Source organism: Oncorhynchus gorbuscha, linkage group LG01 (assembly GCF_021184085.1).
Source record: "Oncorhynchus gorbuscha isolate QuinsamMale2020 ecotype Even-year linkage group LG01, OgorEven_v1.0, whole genome shotgun sequence".
Lineage (NCBI taxonomy): Eukaryota > Metazoa > Chordata > Actinopteri > Salmoniformes > Salmonidae > Oncorhynchus > Oncorhynchus gorbuscha.
In genome coordinates this window covers 7,578,148-7,592,830 of record NC_060173.1, presented here as the reverse complement: position 1 = coordinate 7,592,830, position 14,683 = coordinate 7,578,148, and the positions used below count along the sequence as shown (strand labels likewise).

General features: G+C 40.7%; 1 protein-coding gene across 2 annotated transcripts in view; it reads right to left on the bottom strand.

Moving 5' to 3' along the window:
• LOC124032171 (reelin-like) overlaps positions 1 to 14,273 on the bottom strand; it is a 338,397-nt gene extending 324,124 nt beyond the window's left edge. For both annotated transcript variants that reach the window (XM_046344341.1, XM_046344351.1), the window contains exon 1: positions 13,726 to 14,273. In XM_046344341.1, coding sequence (XP_046200297.1) covers positions 13,726 to 13,972 — 247 coding nt within the window. In that variant the 5' untranslated portion in view covers positions 13,973 to 14,273. The remainder of the gene's footprint in view (positions 1 to 13,725) is intronic.
• Between the last annotated feature and the right edge of the window lie 410 nt (positions 14,274 to 14,683).

Below are 14,683 nucleotides of genomic sequence, written 5' to 3'. Positions count from 1 at the left end.
TAGATTGTCTACGCTCTCCCCCCACCGTCTCTCCCCCTCCATCTCTCCCCCTCCGTCTCTCTCCCCCTCTGTCCCCCCCCATCTCTCCCCCTCCGTCTCTCCCCCTCCGTCTCTCCCCCTCCGTCTCTCTCCCCCTCCGTCTCTCCCCCTCCGTCTCTCCCCCTCAGTCTCTCCCCCTCCGTCTCTCCCCCTCCGTCTCTCCCCCTCCGTCTCTCTCCCCTCCGTCTCTCCCCCTCCGTCTCTCCCCCTCAGTCTCTCCCCCTCCGTCTTTCCCCCTCCGTTTCTCTCCCCTCAGTCTCTCCCCCTCCGTCTCTCCCCCCTCCGTCTCTCCCCCTCCGTCTCTCCCCCTCTGTCTCTCTCCCCTCCGTCTCTCCCCCTCTGTCTCTCTCCCCTCCGTCTCTCTCCCCTCCGTCTCTCCCCCCTCACCGTCTCACATCGGTGTTCATGTTAGATGTTCATGTTTCACAAACATCAAATTCCAAACATTTTCCAGACGTCAAATTTCAAAGAGTTTAAGGTTAAGCTTAGACCTTAACCTCTAGCGTCGAGCAATCCTGTATCCGGGAGCGTAGTTATCGCCTCAAGCTCATTACCATAACGCAACATTAACTTTTCATGAAAATCGCAAATGAAATAAATATATTGGCTCACAAGCTTAGCCTTTTGTTAACAACACTGTCATCTCAGATTTTCAAAATATGCTTTTCAACCATAGCTACACAAGCACTTGTGTAAGAGTATTGATAGCTAGCGTAGCATTAAGCCTAGCATTCAGCAGGCAACATTTTCACAAAAACAAGAAAAGCATTCAAATAAAATAATTTACCTTTGAAGAACTTCGGATGTTTTCAATAAGGAGACTCTCAGTTAGATAGCAAATGTTCAGTTTTTCCAAAAAGATTACTTGTGTAGGAGAAATCGCTCCGTTTTGTTCGGCTAAGAAAAAAATCCGAAAATGCAGTCTCTACAACGTCGAACTTTTTACCAAATTAACTCCATAATATCGACAAAAACATGGCAAATGTTGTTTAGAATCAATCCTAAAGGTGTTTTTCACATATCTATTCGATGATAAATCATTCGTGGCAGCTGTGTTTCTCCTCGAAGCAAACGAAAAATACACGTAGCTGGAGATTACGCAATAATTGCAACGGAGGACACCAAGCGGCCACCTGGTAGATGTAGTCTCTTAAGGTCAATCTTCCAATGATTTGCCTACAAATACGTCACAATGCTGTCGACACCTTGGGGAAACGACAGAAAGTCTAAGCTCATTCATGACCCATACGCAGCCATATAAGGAGACATTGGAACATTGTCAAAATCTTCAAAATCTTCTAAATCTGGGACACTTCCTGTATGAAATTTCATCTTGGTTTCACCTGTAGCATTAGTTCTGTGGCACTCACAGACAATATCTTTGCAGTTTTGGAAAGAGTGTTTTCTTTCCAAAGCTGTCAATTATATGCATAGTCGAGCATCTTATCGTGACAAAATATCTTGTTTAAAACGGGAATGTTTTTTATCCATAAATTAAAAGAGCGCCTCCTATATCCAAGAAGTTAATGCCGATTTTCTACGATTAGGCAACTCAGAATGTTTAAGGTAAGGGTTAAAACAGGTAGTCAGAGAGGTAGTCAGAGAGAGTTAAACAGGTAGTCAGAGAGAGTTAAACAGGCAGTCAGAGAGAGTTAAACAGGCAGTCAGAGAGAGTTAAACAGGCAGTTAGAGAGAGTTAAACAGGCAGTCAGAGATAGTTAAACAGGCAGTCAGAGAGAGTTAAACAGGCAGTCAGAGAGGTGTAAAACAGGCAGTCAGAGATAGTTAAACAGGCAGTCAAAGAGAGTTAAACAGGCAGTCAGAGAGAGTTAAACAGGCAGTCAGAGGAGAGAGAGTTAAACAGGCAGTCAGAGAGGTGATAAAACAGGCAGTCAGAGGGGTTAAACAGGCAGTCAGAGAGAGAGTTAAACAGGCAGTCAGAGAGAGAGTTAAACAGGCAGTCAGAGAGGGGGTTAAATCAGGTACACTTCAGGTACAGTACAGAAGCTCTGTTCAGTCTCAATGGTTTTTACTGTGCCTGTTATCTATGAACCACATCTCTGGATTGAAAAAACTGAAAACAGAAGACGTGGATCTGTGCAACAGTACTCAACGCTGGGAAGAATAGCTGTGAAAAACAAAGAGAAAAAAATACATTGGTTTCAAGATGACCAAAATAAAGAGCTGTTTTTGCGTGTGTGTGCGTGAGTGTGTTTGTGAGTGCGTTCATGTGTGTGTGTGAGTGCGTGCGTGTGCGTGCCTGTGTGTGTGAGTGCGTGCGAGTGCTGTCATTATTTACAATGACAGCATACCCCAGCCAAACCCTAACAACACTGGGACAATTGTGCACTGCACTATGGGACTCCCCATCACAGCTGGTTATAATACAGCCTGGAATCGAACCAGGGTCTGTAGTGTCACCTCTATTACTGAGATGCAGTTCCTCGGATCACTGCACCACTCGGGAGTCCCAATGCATGCAGAGTCTCAATTTGATGTTTGTTCCATTTGGTTATTTCTTGGTTGGTTGGTTGGTTGGTTGGTTGGACCCCAGACCTCAAAACCATAAAAGGCAATAGGTTCTATAACTGATTCAAGTACTTTTTGCCAGATCCTAATATGGATGTTGAATAGTATGTTCATTTTAATGGCGTAGAATGTCTTTCTTGCTTTTGTCTCTCAGATTGTTCACAGCTTTGTGGAAGTTACCTATGATGCTGACATTTAAGTCGAGGTAGCTATAATTCTTGCTCTAATGTAATGGTGTCTACGTGGAATTTGTATTTGTGGTCCTGGGAGTTTGACCTTTTTTGGTACACCATTATTTTTTTTATCTTACAGAGATTTACTGTCAGGGCCCAGGTCTGTCAGGGCCCAGGTCTGTCAGGGCCCAGGTCTGACTGAATTTGTGCAGAAGATCTAGGTGCTGCTGTAGGTTGGGGACAGAAGCACCAGATCTTCAGCAAACAGTAAACATTTGACTTCAGATTCTAGTAGGGGTGAGGCTGTGTGCTGCAGACTGTTCTAGTGCCCTCACCAATTCGTTGATATATATGTTGAAGAGGGTGGGGCTTAAGCTGCATCCCTGTCTCACCCCACGGCCCTGTGGAAAGAAACGTGTGTGTTTTGTTGTTGCCAATTTTAACTGTACACTTGTTGTTTGTGTACAGGGATTTTATAATGTTGTCTGTTTTTCCCACAACATCAATTTCCATCAATTTATATAGCAGACCCTCATGCTTTTGTTTTGGTCTGTTTGTTTGTCAATTAGGCTGTGCAGGGTGAATACGTGGTCTGTCGTACGATAATTTGGGAAAAAGACAATTATACATTTAATACCTTGTTTTCAGTGAGGAAATGTACAAGTCATTAATGACAATATGGAGAATGTTCCCAAGGTTGCTGTTGGCGCAAATCTCCGGGAAGTTAGTGGGTTGAAATTAGTCTCCACTTTTGTGGATTGGGGTGATTAGTCCTTGGTTCCAAATATTGGGGAAGATGCCAGAGCTTTTATTTAGTATACCATCACCACCACAGGCCTTTTGGGGTTGGAAGGTTTGTATTTTGTCCTGTAGTACATTCAATGGGGGTGGCAGGTAGCCTAGTGGTTAGAGCGATGGGCCAGTAATCGAAATGTTACTACATCGAGTCCCTGAGCTGATAAGGTCTGTCATTCTGCCCCTGAACAAAGCAGTTAAACCACTGTTACTAGGCTGTTATTGTAAATAAAAATTTGTTCTTACCTAACTTGCCTAGTTAAATTAATGTTTTAAAAATATAGTCATGGGGTCAAATTGATCTCCACTTTTGTGGATTGTGGTGATCAGAGCTAAGGTGATCAGAGTTAAAGAGTTGTAGTATAGCCAATGGGAATTTGTTGTCTATATATTTTATAATTTAATTGAGGATACCATCAACACCACAGGCTTTTTTGGGTTGGAGGGTTTGTATTTTGTCCTGTAGTTCATTCAATGTAACTGGAGAATTCAGTGGGTTCTGTGTAGTTCATCCTGCACATGTATTTGTTGTTTGGTCTTTGTTATAGGGACAAAAGGAGAAGTGGTTTACCTACATTGGATATGCAGCTCTTCATGTTTTTCTTGGTTTAGTGTTTTCCAATTTTACCAGAAGTGGTTCGATTCTATGAATTCTTCAATTACATTGAGCTGATTTCTGATGTGCTCTTCCTTCTTTTTTCCGTAGTGTATTTCTGTATTGTTTTAGTGATTCACCAAAGTGAAGGCTCAGCTTTTCTGGGTCTTTATGTTTTTGGTTAGGTAGGTTTCTCAGTTTCTTTCTTAGGTTTTTCCATTCTTCATCAAACCATTTTGTCATCGTTTTTCATTTTCTTAGGTTGTCTGCTTGACATTTTCAGATTTGATAGAGACGCTGAAAGGTCAAATATACTGTTTTTCTACTGCCAAAATTACAACTTCACTATTGAAATGTTTTTCCAGAAAGTTGAATTTGTTGCTGTCTAAATGTTTTGGGCTGGTTTCTAGACTATTTTCCTTCCATCTATAGCATTTATTCATATAGTATTTGATCTGATTGGGGTGTCAGTGGGCTTTGCTAAAGTAATCCACTGGTACTACTGCCAAGGGATGAGCTGTAGCTGTACCGAACATAGGAGACTCCTCAAGGGGGGGAGTAAAGATCTTTGTCCTCTGCTCTTCATTAGGCAAGTGTGCACACTTCATCCTAAGTGCACAAGGACTACCAAGCATCAACCTGTGACTATCTCATTCCCCATCCATCTCCTTGGCTTACCCCTTTCCTCCAAATCTGAGTACTACCCACAATGAGCTGTCAAAATATGCCAAAGCATGCAACCCTCGTCCCCATATCCCCATATCTGATCAGCTCAATCCAGCTCACACTGTCATTTAAATCTCCCCTACGCCTACTTCTCAACTCCGATCTCACACACACACAGCCCCAGTTGATTTAAATAGCTCCCTCCCTCCATACCCTCCTCCCTCTCTCCCTCTCCCTTCCTCTCTATCCCTCCCTCTTTTTATATCTCCCTCCCCTCCCCGTCTCTCTCCCTCTCCTCTCCCCTGTCTCTGTACTTGCTCTCTCCCTTTCTCTACATCCCTTTCCCTCACTCTCTTTCCCCCTTCTCTCGCTCTGCCTCCCTTTCCCCCTGGCATTTCTCCCCCCCTCTCTATCTCTCTCTCTCTCTTTTTCCCTCCCTCATTTCTTGTTCTCTCTCATTCAGTTTTTGTGATCTCTCCGTTAGTCAGTTTGTCCTGAGGATATAAAGCCACCTACACACTGAGGAGCGGGGCAGTGGGATCACACAACACAGAAAACACCAGCTAGCGGCGATCTCCGGCATCAGCTCATTCTCATAACAAATGTCCCACTTCACTCTGCATCAATACTTACATAAACACCCGTTTAAATCCATCCACCCGCCGCCCCACACAAACACAACACGGAACAGCTCTGCAGTGTCACAGCCAGCAATTCTACATAAATCCAAACACAGCACACACAACAGTCCCAAACAGTCGTATCTCATCCCAGCAAACCAAAATTGGTTCAGTGAAAGTACAAAGAAAAAAATGTTGGTTGCGGCAAATCTGTCCAAATGATTCTAGAATGTTTGTATAAAACATTTGCCTGTTGTTGCAAGAACATTCCTAGAACACATTTTGTTCTTTAAAGTTTCTCAGAATGTTTCATGAGGTTCTGGGAAATGTCTGGTGGGAACATTGTGGGGACATCATACGATATGTTTCCAAAACACACAAAAAAACTGTCCAGTTGTGAGGATGATTCTACGGTGTTTATTTTTAGGGTGAAAAAAAAACATTCACCTGATCTTACAAGAACTTTCCCAGAATTAATTTAGTCACTTCTTTAAATGTTCCCAGAACTCATTTAGTCACTTCTTTAAATGTTCCCAGAACTCATTTAGTCACTTCTTTAAATGTTCCCAGAACTCATTTAGTCACTTCTTTAAATGTTCCCAGAACTCATTTAGTCACTTCTTTAAAGGGTCCCAGAACTCATTTAGTCACTTCTTTAAAGGGTCCCAGAACTCATTTAGTCACTTCTTTAAATGTTCCCAGAACTCATTTAGTCACTTCTTTAAATGTTCCCAGAACTCATTTAGTCACTTCTTTAAATGGTCCCAGAACTCATTTAGTCACTTCTTTAAATGTTCCCAGAATTCATTTAGTCAGTTCTTTAAAGGGTCCCAGAACTGATTTAGTCAGTTCTTTAAATGTTCCCAGAACTCATTTAGCCACTTCTTTAAATGTTCCCAGAACTCATTTAGTCACTTCTTTAAATGGTCCCAGAACTCATTTAGTCACTTCTTTAAATGTTCCCAGAATTCATTTAGTCAGTTCTTTAAATGTTCCCATAACTCATTTAGTCAGTTCTTTAAATGTTCCCAGAACTCATTTAGTCACTTCTTTAAATGTTCCCAGAACTCATTTAGTCACTTCTTTAAATGTTCCCAGAATTCATTTAGTCAGTTCTTTAAATGTTCCCATAACTCATTTAGTCAGTTCTTTAAATGTTCCCAGAACTCATTTAGTCACTTCTTTAAATGTTCCCAGATCTCATTTAGTCAGTTCTTTAAATGTTCCCAAAACTCATTTAGTCAGTTCTTTAAATGTTCCCAGAACTCATTTAGTCACTTCTTTAAATGTTCCCAGAACTCATTTAGTCACTTCTTTAAATGTTCCCAGAATGTTTATTTAGGCTGTTGAATATTATGGGGATATGACAAGAGAAAGGATCCCAAAACACTAAAACTATACAGCTGTGATGATGGTTACAATGTTTAAGTTAGGTTACACAGGACATTCCTATAATGTTGTAAGAATGTTTGACGGAACACCTGGTTTAGATTCTTTAAAGGTTCCCAGGAGATTTAACTGAGTTACAGGAATTGTATGGGATGTTGAAAAGAATGTGGTTGTGATATTCAGATACGTTGCACGGAACATTCCCACAATGTTGCACAGTTTCCATTATAAGTCTGTTTTTTATGAAGTTCATAGCATATTTAGTTTTTAGGTTTAAAATAACATTACATCGACGTTCACGCAAGGTTGTCTTGGAGGTCCACAGAACATGTCAAAAACGTTTAGGAAACGTTATTTTATTTATTTAAACTTTATTTAACCAGGAAGGGCTCAGATAGGCAGCACCAAGTCATTACAAAAAAATTACAGACAGACAACATGAAAAACTACAAGTAATCTAGTAAAAACCATTGAATTCACAAGAGTATAAAACATTGAATTAAAAACATTGACAGGTCAGGGAATCAGCCTCAAAATCCTCCATCAGTGATTTAAAAACACCAATCGGAACAAGTTCTTAAGTATATTTAAGTTTGACTTAATATTACCACAACATTCTCAGCGTGCAAATGTGTCCTTAACTAGATTGGAATACATCCCCATTGAGTTTCTCTCCAGATTTAATTATAATCTTGCATTTGGAGGCATTTTATTTTTTATAGACTTTAATCACACAAACATATTTTTTTAATACACTTTATATGCTGACAATGTGCAGTTTGAACCTGTAATGTTTGGTTCCTAAGCCAGGTTGTTTATCCTCTGCACCAACAGAGAATCTCTTTCACACTTTTGTTGTTGCTGTTGCATGTAACTATGGAAGTATGGTCAATGAGGAATTCCGTGGTTCCTTTTTTATCTTTCTTAAACATAACTAATCCATAATCCATAACTAACCCATAACTAACCCATAACCCATAACTAACTCATAACCCATAACTAACCCATACTCCATAACTAACCCATAACCCATAACTAACCCATAACTAACCCATGACTAACCCATAACCCATAACTAACCCATAACTAACCCATAACCCATACCTAACCCATGACTAACCCATAACTAACCCATAACTAACCCATGACTAACCCATAACCCATAACTAACCCATAACCCATAACTAACCCATAACCCATAACTAACCCATAACTAACCCATAACTAACCCATGACTAACCCATAACCCATAACCCATAACTAACCCATAACTAACCCAGAGATATACTGGTAACTGGGTTACCCACCATCACTCCCCCCATCCTCTTTATGTGCCGTGTCATTCTGGGCCCATATTTACAAGGTATCCAAGACTATGAGTGCTGATCTAGGATCACTTTAGCTTTTCAGATCATGAAAAATAAGATGGCGCATTTTCTTTTTTTAAATGTTCACACTTTTATTTATTTTTCTAATCGCTGACTGGATACATCTGGACGAAATATTGACGTCCTCTCTTTTCGTGGGAACCAAACATTACAGGTTCAAAAGGGCACATTGGTAACATATAAAGTATAAAAATGATGTTTGTGTTTGTATGATGTATTGCCGTTCAGATGTCCTATGAAATTAGAACGTGTGCCTATATGTAAACGCCAACACAGTCGTCAAATGCTTATTGTCATTCAATCTGAACAGAATCGTAACGGGGATGTATTCCAATCTGCGACAAATCTGCATGTAGAGAATGTTATGGATTTAGCATTGCAGACTGGATTTAGCATTCCAGACTGGACTGGATTTAGCATTGCAGACTGGACTGGATTTAGCATTGCTGACTGGATTTAGCATTGCTGACTGGATTTAGCATTGCTGACTGGATTTAGCATTGCTGACTGGATTTAGCATTGCTGACTGGATTTAGCATTGCAGACTGGATTTAACACTGCAGACTGGATTTAGCATTGCAGACTGGATTTAACACTGCAGACTGGATTTAGCATTGCAGACTGGATTTAGCATTGCAGACTGGATTTAGCATTGCAGACTGGACTGGATTTAGCATTCCAGACTGGACTGGATTTAGCATTGCAGACTGGATTTATAAATATGGCCAAATAAAGACATCCTCTCTTTTATGAGATTATATCTGAGCCTTAATTACACCGTTTATTGTTTTTAATTAACGTAGTTAAAGAGTATGTGACGTTGACTCGGGAATGTTCAGCTCTGCAGTCAGATCATTAACCCTCATTGCCACCAGGCGATACATGTGCTGTTGCAGTTTTCTTTCCTTTCAGTCTAATATGGTCAATCAGGATACAAAATCATTTCTGAGTTATTAAAATATTGTAACACTGGAATGGGCCAAAATTCACCCAACTTATTGTGGGATGAATGTGGAAGGCTACCTGAAATGTTTGACCCAAGTTTAACAATTTAAAATAAATGCTACCAAATACTGAGTGTATGTAAACTTCTGACCCACTGGGAATGTGATGAAATAAATGAAAGCTGAAATAAAATAAATAAATCATTGTCTCTACTATTATTCTGACATTTCACATTCTTAAAATAAAGTGGTGATACTAACTGACCTAAGACAGGGAATTTGAACTTGGATTAACACTTTATGCCACCAAAGTAGAGCTGCAGTTTATAGTGGGGGGTTTTCAATCTAATATGGCCAATCAGGACGCAGAATAATTTCGGAGTTCCCATCCTCTTCATGTTCATCTTTTAACACTGTATTTTTTATTTCACTATTTGCTATTGCGTTTTTATTGTCGACCATTTTAATTTTAATTAAATTTAAATCACAATAAGTTACTTCATTATTACCCATAAATTATTTGACATTGAGATAAAAAAATATATATAAAAATGCATTGGACATTTAAATCAATAAATGATTATTCCATTGAACCATTAATTTGGTTTTTGTTTATTATGTATCATCATTTTTTCAAGAATTTGTGTTTTGATTGTTTTCTTATATACTGTGAATGTTCTGAGCCTGTATTTTAGAAGCAAGTACATATTTATTATTTTATTTTATTTCAACTTCATTTTAAACTGAGAGTTACAGTTAAAGTCAGAAGTTTACATACATACACCTTAGCCAAATACATTTAAACTCATTTTTTAATTTTTTTTTTTACATGGGTTTCCTGATTGTATGATTCAATGCTTTGTTTGACCCCGATTGGTGCTGACCAAATATGGTGTCCTAGAGGATATACTACACCCCTAATGATACAGTGACGTCTGGTTACATTCTAGGATCTCTGATATGGTGTCCTAGAGGATATACGACATCCCTAATGATACAGTGAAGTCTGGTTACATTCTAGGATCTCTGAGGAATAAATACAAACATGATTTGACTGGTTGAAACAATTGAACGTGTGGAAATACAAAATTCGATCGTGCATGCTATAGGAACCGTTTCTTACAAAACGACACTTCATGTTATCTCTAGGACCCTTTGGATGATAAATCAGTGCAAGATTTCAGAATGTAAGAAAAACATTTCACCTTCAGAGGTGAATTTATGAAACCTATCGCGGTGAAAAAAAGTGTTTTGTTGTTAGGAGCTCTCCTCAAACAATAGCATGCACTTTTTTCGCAGTTTTAGCTACTGTAAATTGGACAGTACAGTTATATTAACCAGAATTTAAGCTTTCAGCCGATATAAGACACTTATATGTACCGACATTTTTTGTTTCTCTAAAATCTACGATCGTGACAAAGCGCTGCATGATGTACAACTGTCCCTGTGGACGGAACGCCTTTCCCTAATTAAATCTGAAGTGGAACATAATGGGGATGTATTCCAATCTGCTACACATTTGTGGTAATATTAGGTACAGTATTTTGTGTTGAGCATATTTTGTGTTTTTGGGATCTTGCTTCGTGTAATGTATCCACACTGTTCCCAAAACCTAACTAAATGTTCTGGGAACCTTTCAAGGGAAATGTCACAATTTCTCAACTTCAACTTTCAACTTCATATTCATCATCTCCATCTCTGACTTGCCTAGTTAAATGAAGGTTAAAAAAAATTCAAATTCAAACGCGCAATATTACCATTCAGTATGTTGAAGTGATGCTGAAGATGATGAATAATAAGTGGAACATTTGTGAGATTTCCCTTTAAATACTCAGAAAGGCTGTTCTGTCAAGATTCTTGCAACATCAAAGGAATGGGGTTTTTTTGCATCCTGATACAAATTCTGATCTGAATGTCAGCACAACTGGACAGTTTTAGTGTTTCTGGAAACCTATCTCTTGTTATATACCCACAACGTTCCCACAAAACTAAAGAAACATTCTGGGAACCTTTAAAGAACAGACAGTAATGTGTTCTAGGAACATTCTGGGAACCTTTAAAGAACAGACAGTAATATGTTCTAGGGATATTCTGGGAACCTTTAAAGAACAGACAGTAATGTGCTCTAGGGATATTCTGGGAACCTTTAAAGAACAGACAGTAATATGTTCTAGGGATATTCTGGGAACCTTTAAAGAACAGACAGTAATGTGCTCTAGAGATATTCTGGGAACCTTTAAAGAACAGACAGTAATGTGTTCTAGGAACGTTCTGGGAACCTTTAAAGAACAGACAGTAATATGTTCTAGGGACGTTCTGCGAACCTTTAAAGAACAGACAGTAATGCGTTCTAGGAACGTTCTTACAACATAACGTGAATTGTTTTTTGCACCCCAAAAATAATCTTTGTATGCTGAACAAAAATATAAAAACAACAATTTCTCTGATTTTACTGGGTTACAGGTCATATAAGTAAATAAGTCAATTTAAATGGATTCATTAGGCTCTAAAAAAAGGTAGGGGTGTGGATCAGAAAACCAGTCAGTCTCGTGTGTGACCGCCATGTGCCTCTTCAATGGCTGTGTGAAGTTGCTGGATATTGGCAGGAACTGGAACACGCAGTCGTACATGTCGATCCAGAGCATCCCAAACATGCTCAATGGGTGACATGTCTGGTGAGTATGCAGGCCATGGAAGAACTGAGACATTTTCAGCATCCAGGAATTGTGTACAGATCCTTGCGACATGGGTCCGTGCATTATCATGCTGAAACATGAGGTGGTGATGGAGGCGGATGAATGGCTCGACAATGGGCGTCAGGGTCTCGTCACCGTATCGCTGTGCATTCAAAATGACATTTATAAAATGCAGTTGTGTTTGTTGTCTGTAGCTTATACCTGCCCATACCATAACCCCACTGCCACCATGGGGCACTCTGTTCACAACGTTGACATCAACAAACCGCTCACCCAAATGATGCCATACACGTGGTCTGCGGTTGTGAGGCCGGTTGGACGTACTGACAAATTCTCAAAAACCTAAGTTGGAAGCGAACTATGGTAAAGAAATTAACGATCAATTCTCTGGCAACAGCTGTGGTGGATATTCCTGCAGTCACATGGCAATTGCACGCTCAATATAAACGTGAGACATCTGTGGCATTGTGTTGCGTGACAAAGCTGCTAGTTTTAGAGGGGCATTTTATTGTCCCCAGCACAAGGTGCATCTGTGTAAGGATCATCCTTATATGCCACACCTGTCAGGTGGATGGATTGTCTTGGCAAAGGAGAAATGCTCAATAACAGGAATGTAAACAAATTTTCTTTGCCCAATTTTTTTGAGAAATAAGCTTTTTGTGCGTATGAAAAATTCCTGGGATCTTTTATTTTAGCTCATGAATCACGGGACCAACACTTCACATGTTGCGTTTATATTTTTGTTCACTGTAGAATCATCACAACTGGACAGTTTTTGTGTTTTGGTGTTTCTCCCTCCAAACTACAGTATTCTCACAACCTCAGGAAACATTCTGGCAACCTTTGAAGAACAGACAAAATGTGTTCCTGAGAACGTTCTCGCAACGTCCGGTGAATGTTTTATACAAACATTGTATAAAATTATCATTCTTTGAATGTGTTTTGGATGTGATCATCCAAACGTCACATAAAATCATGAATGAAACTTAATGGGAATCGTAGATAATGTTCTGAGAATGTTCCCGGTTTTCTGGGAAGTAAGTGATAACAATATAACAATTAAGATTAATAGTAATTTAGAATGATAGTCCGAAATTCTTTTGGCTCAAACTCGACTCATAAAAGGACAAAACAAATTCAACAAAATAACCAGAAACCGTGGAACAAAGCAGACAAACTTAATTCCTATTTAACATATATGCAACCACGCTTGTGGAAACTGTCCTCGTAAATTCAGCCAACCATAAAGTGACCTGTCTATCATTCAACTGTCAACCGTCCATCCTAAATTCAGCCAACCATAAAGTGACTTGTCTATCATTCAACTGTCAACCGTCCATCCTAAATTCAGCCAACCATAAAGTGACTTGTCTATCATTCAACTGTCAACCGTCCATCCTAAATTCAGCCAACCATAAAGTGACTTGTCTATCATTCAACTGTCAACCGTCCAGCAAGAAATCTGCTTGAAAAACACTAAAATGTTCTACCATAGATACACAACTATTTATTCTTAACTTAATAAAGACAATGATTTATATCAGCCATGCAAAAAAAAAAGATCCTCTACATTCAGACACACACCGTCAAACACTGCGGGGTAACACACACACAGCGGATCACATACACACACACACACAGCGGGTCACACACACACACACACAGCGGGTCACATACACACACACAGCGGGTCACACACACACACACAAAGTCACACACAAGATGATCAAACAGTCTCCACCGGCTATACACATACAATCTCCAAACAGACTCCACCGGCTATACACATACAATCTCCAATCTCCAAACAGACTCCACCGGCTATACACATACACACTCACATCATTTTACCCTGGGTGTGTACCCTACCACTGTGGGCAGCCTGACTCACCTTGATACTCCTGTCCCGGAGTGTAGTGGGTGGGGTCCCCAGCGATCTGTAGGGTGAGGAGCACCTCTCCCCCTCCCTCTGCCACCCCGGACCCCTCCAACTCCCCATTGTGGGTACACAGGAAGAAGAAAGGGTTGAAGTGGGGGTAGAAGCCTGCCACAGGGGGACTCCCCAAATCCATACCGGCCGCCAACACCAGGGCCAGCAGGGCACAGCCGAGGGCACCCCCGAAAGAGGCCCGTGCCATCCCCCCCGTGAAGAACGAGGGAAGAGGGAACGAGGGAGAGCTGGATGAGGCAGAGTGAGAGTGGTGGTGCGTGGTGGTGGACAGGTTGTCACAGATAGAGCTCCAGATGGCTTGAGGGCTGGAGTCAACTTGGAGAAAGAAAGTCCAGCTGGATGGGTGAGGTTACGTTCTAGAAGTGTGTGGATATATGTGTGTGTGTGTGTGTGGTGCTGGCTATAAAGCAGACTGTAGCACTCTGTTTCTATGTTCCTCTTCTTCTTCTCTTCTCTTTCTCTCCTCTCTTCCGTCTACTCTGTGGGAGTTCAGAGCTAGTCTGTTCTGTCCTGCTCCATGGTTTAAATACCTCCTCCCCCCCTCCCTCTGTTTCCCTCTCTCCTCCCCTTCACCCACCCCTCCCTCCCTCCCTCCCTCTCTGTCTCTCTTTCAGCTCCACACGTGCTGTACGCTCTATGAGCTGGCCTCTCCCCCTTCGCTCTCTCTCTCTCTCTCTCTCTCTCTCTCTCTCTCTCTCTCTCTCTCTCTCTCTCTCTCTCTCTCTCTCTCTCTCTCTCTCTCTCTCTCTCTCTCTCTCTCTCCCATTTTTTATGTCAGTCAGTCTATCATTCTGTGATTTCCTCTCCAGCTCTTTCGCCCTCTTTCTCTCTATCCGTCTCTCTATTCCTCACTCCCTCTCTCTATTCCTCACTCCCTCTCTCTATTCCTCACTCCCTC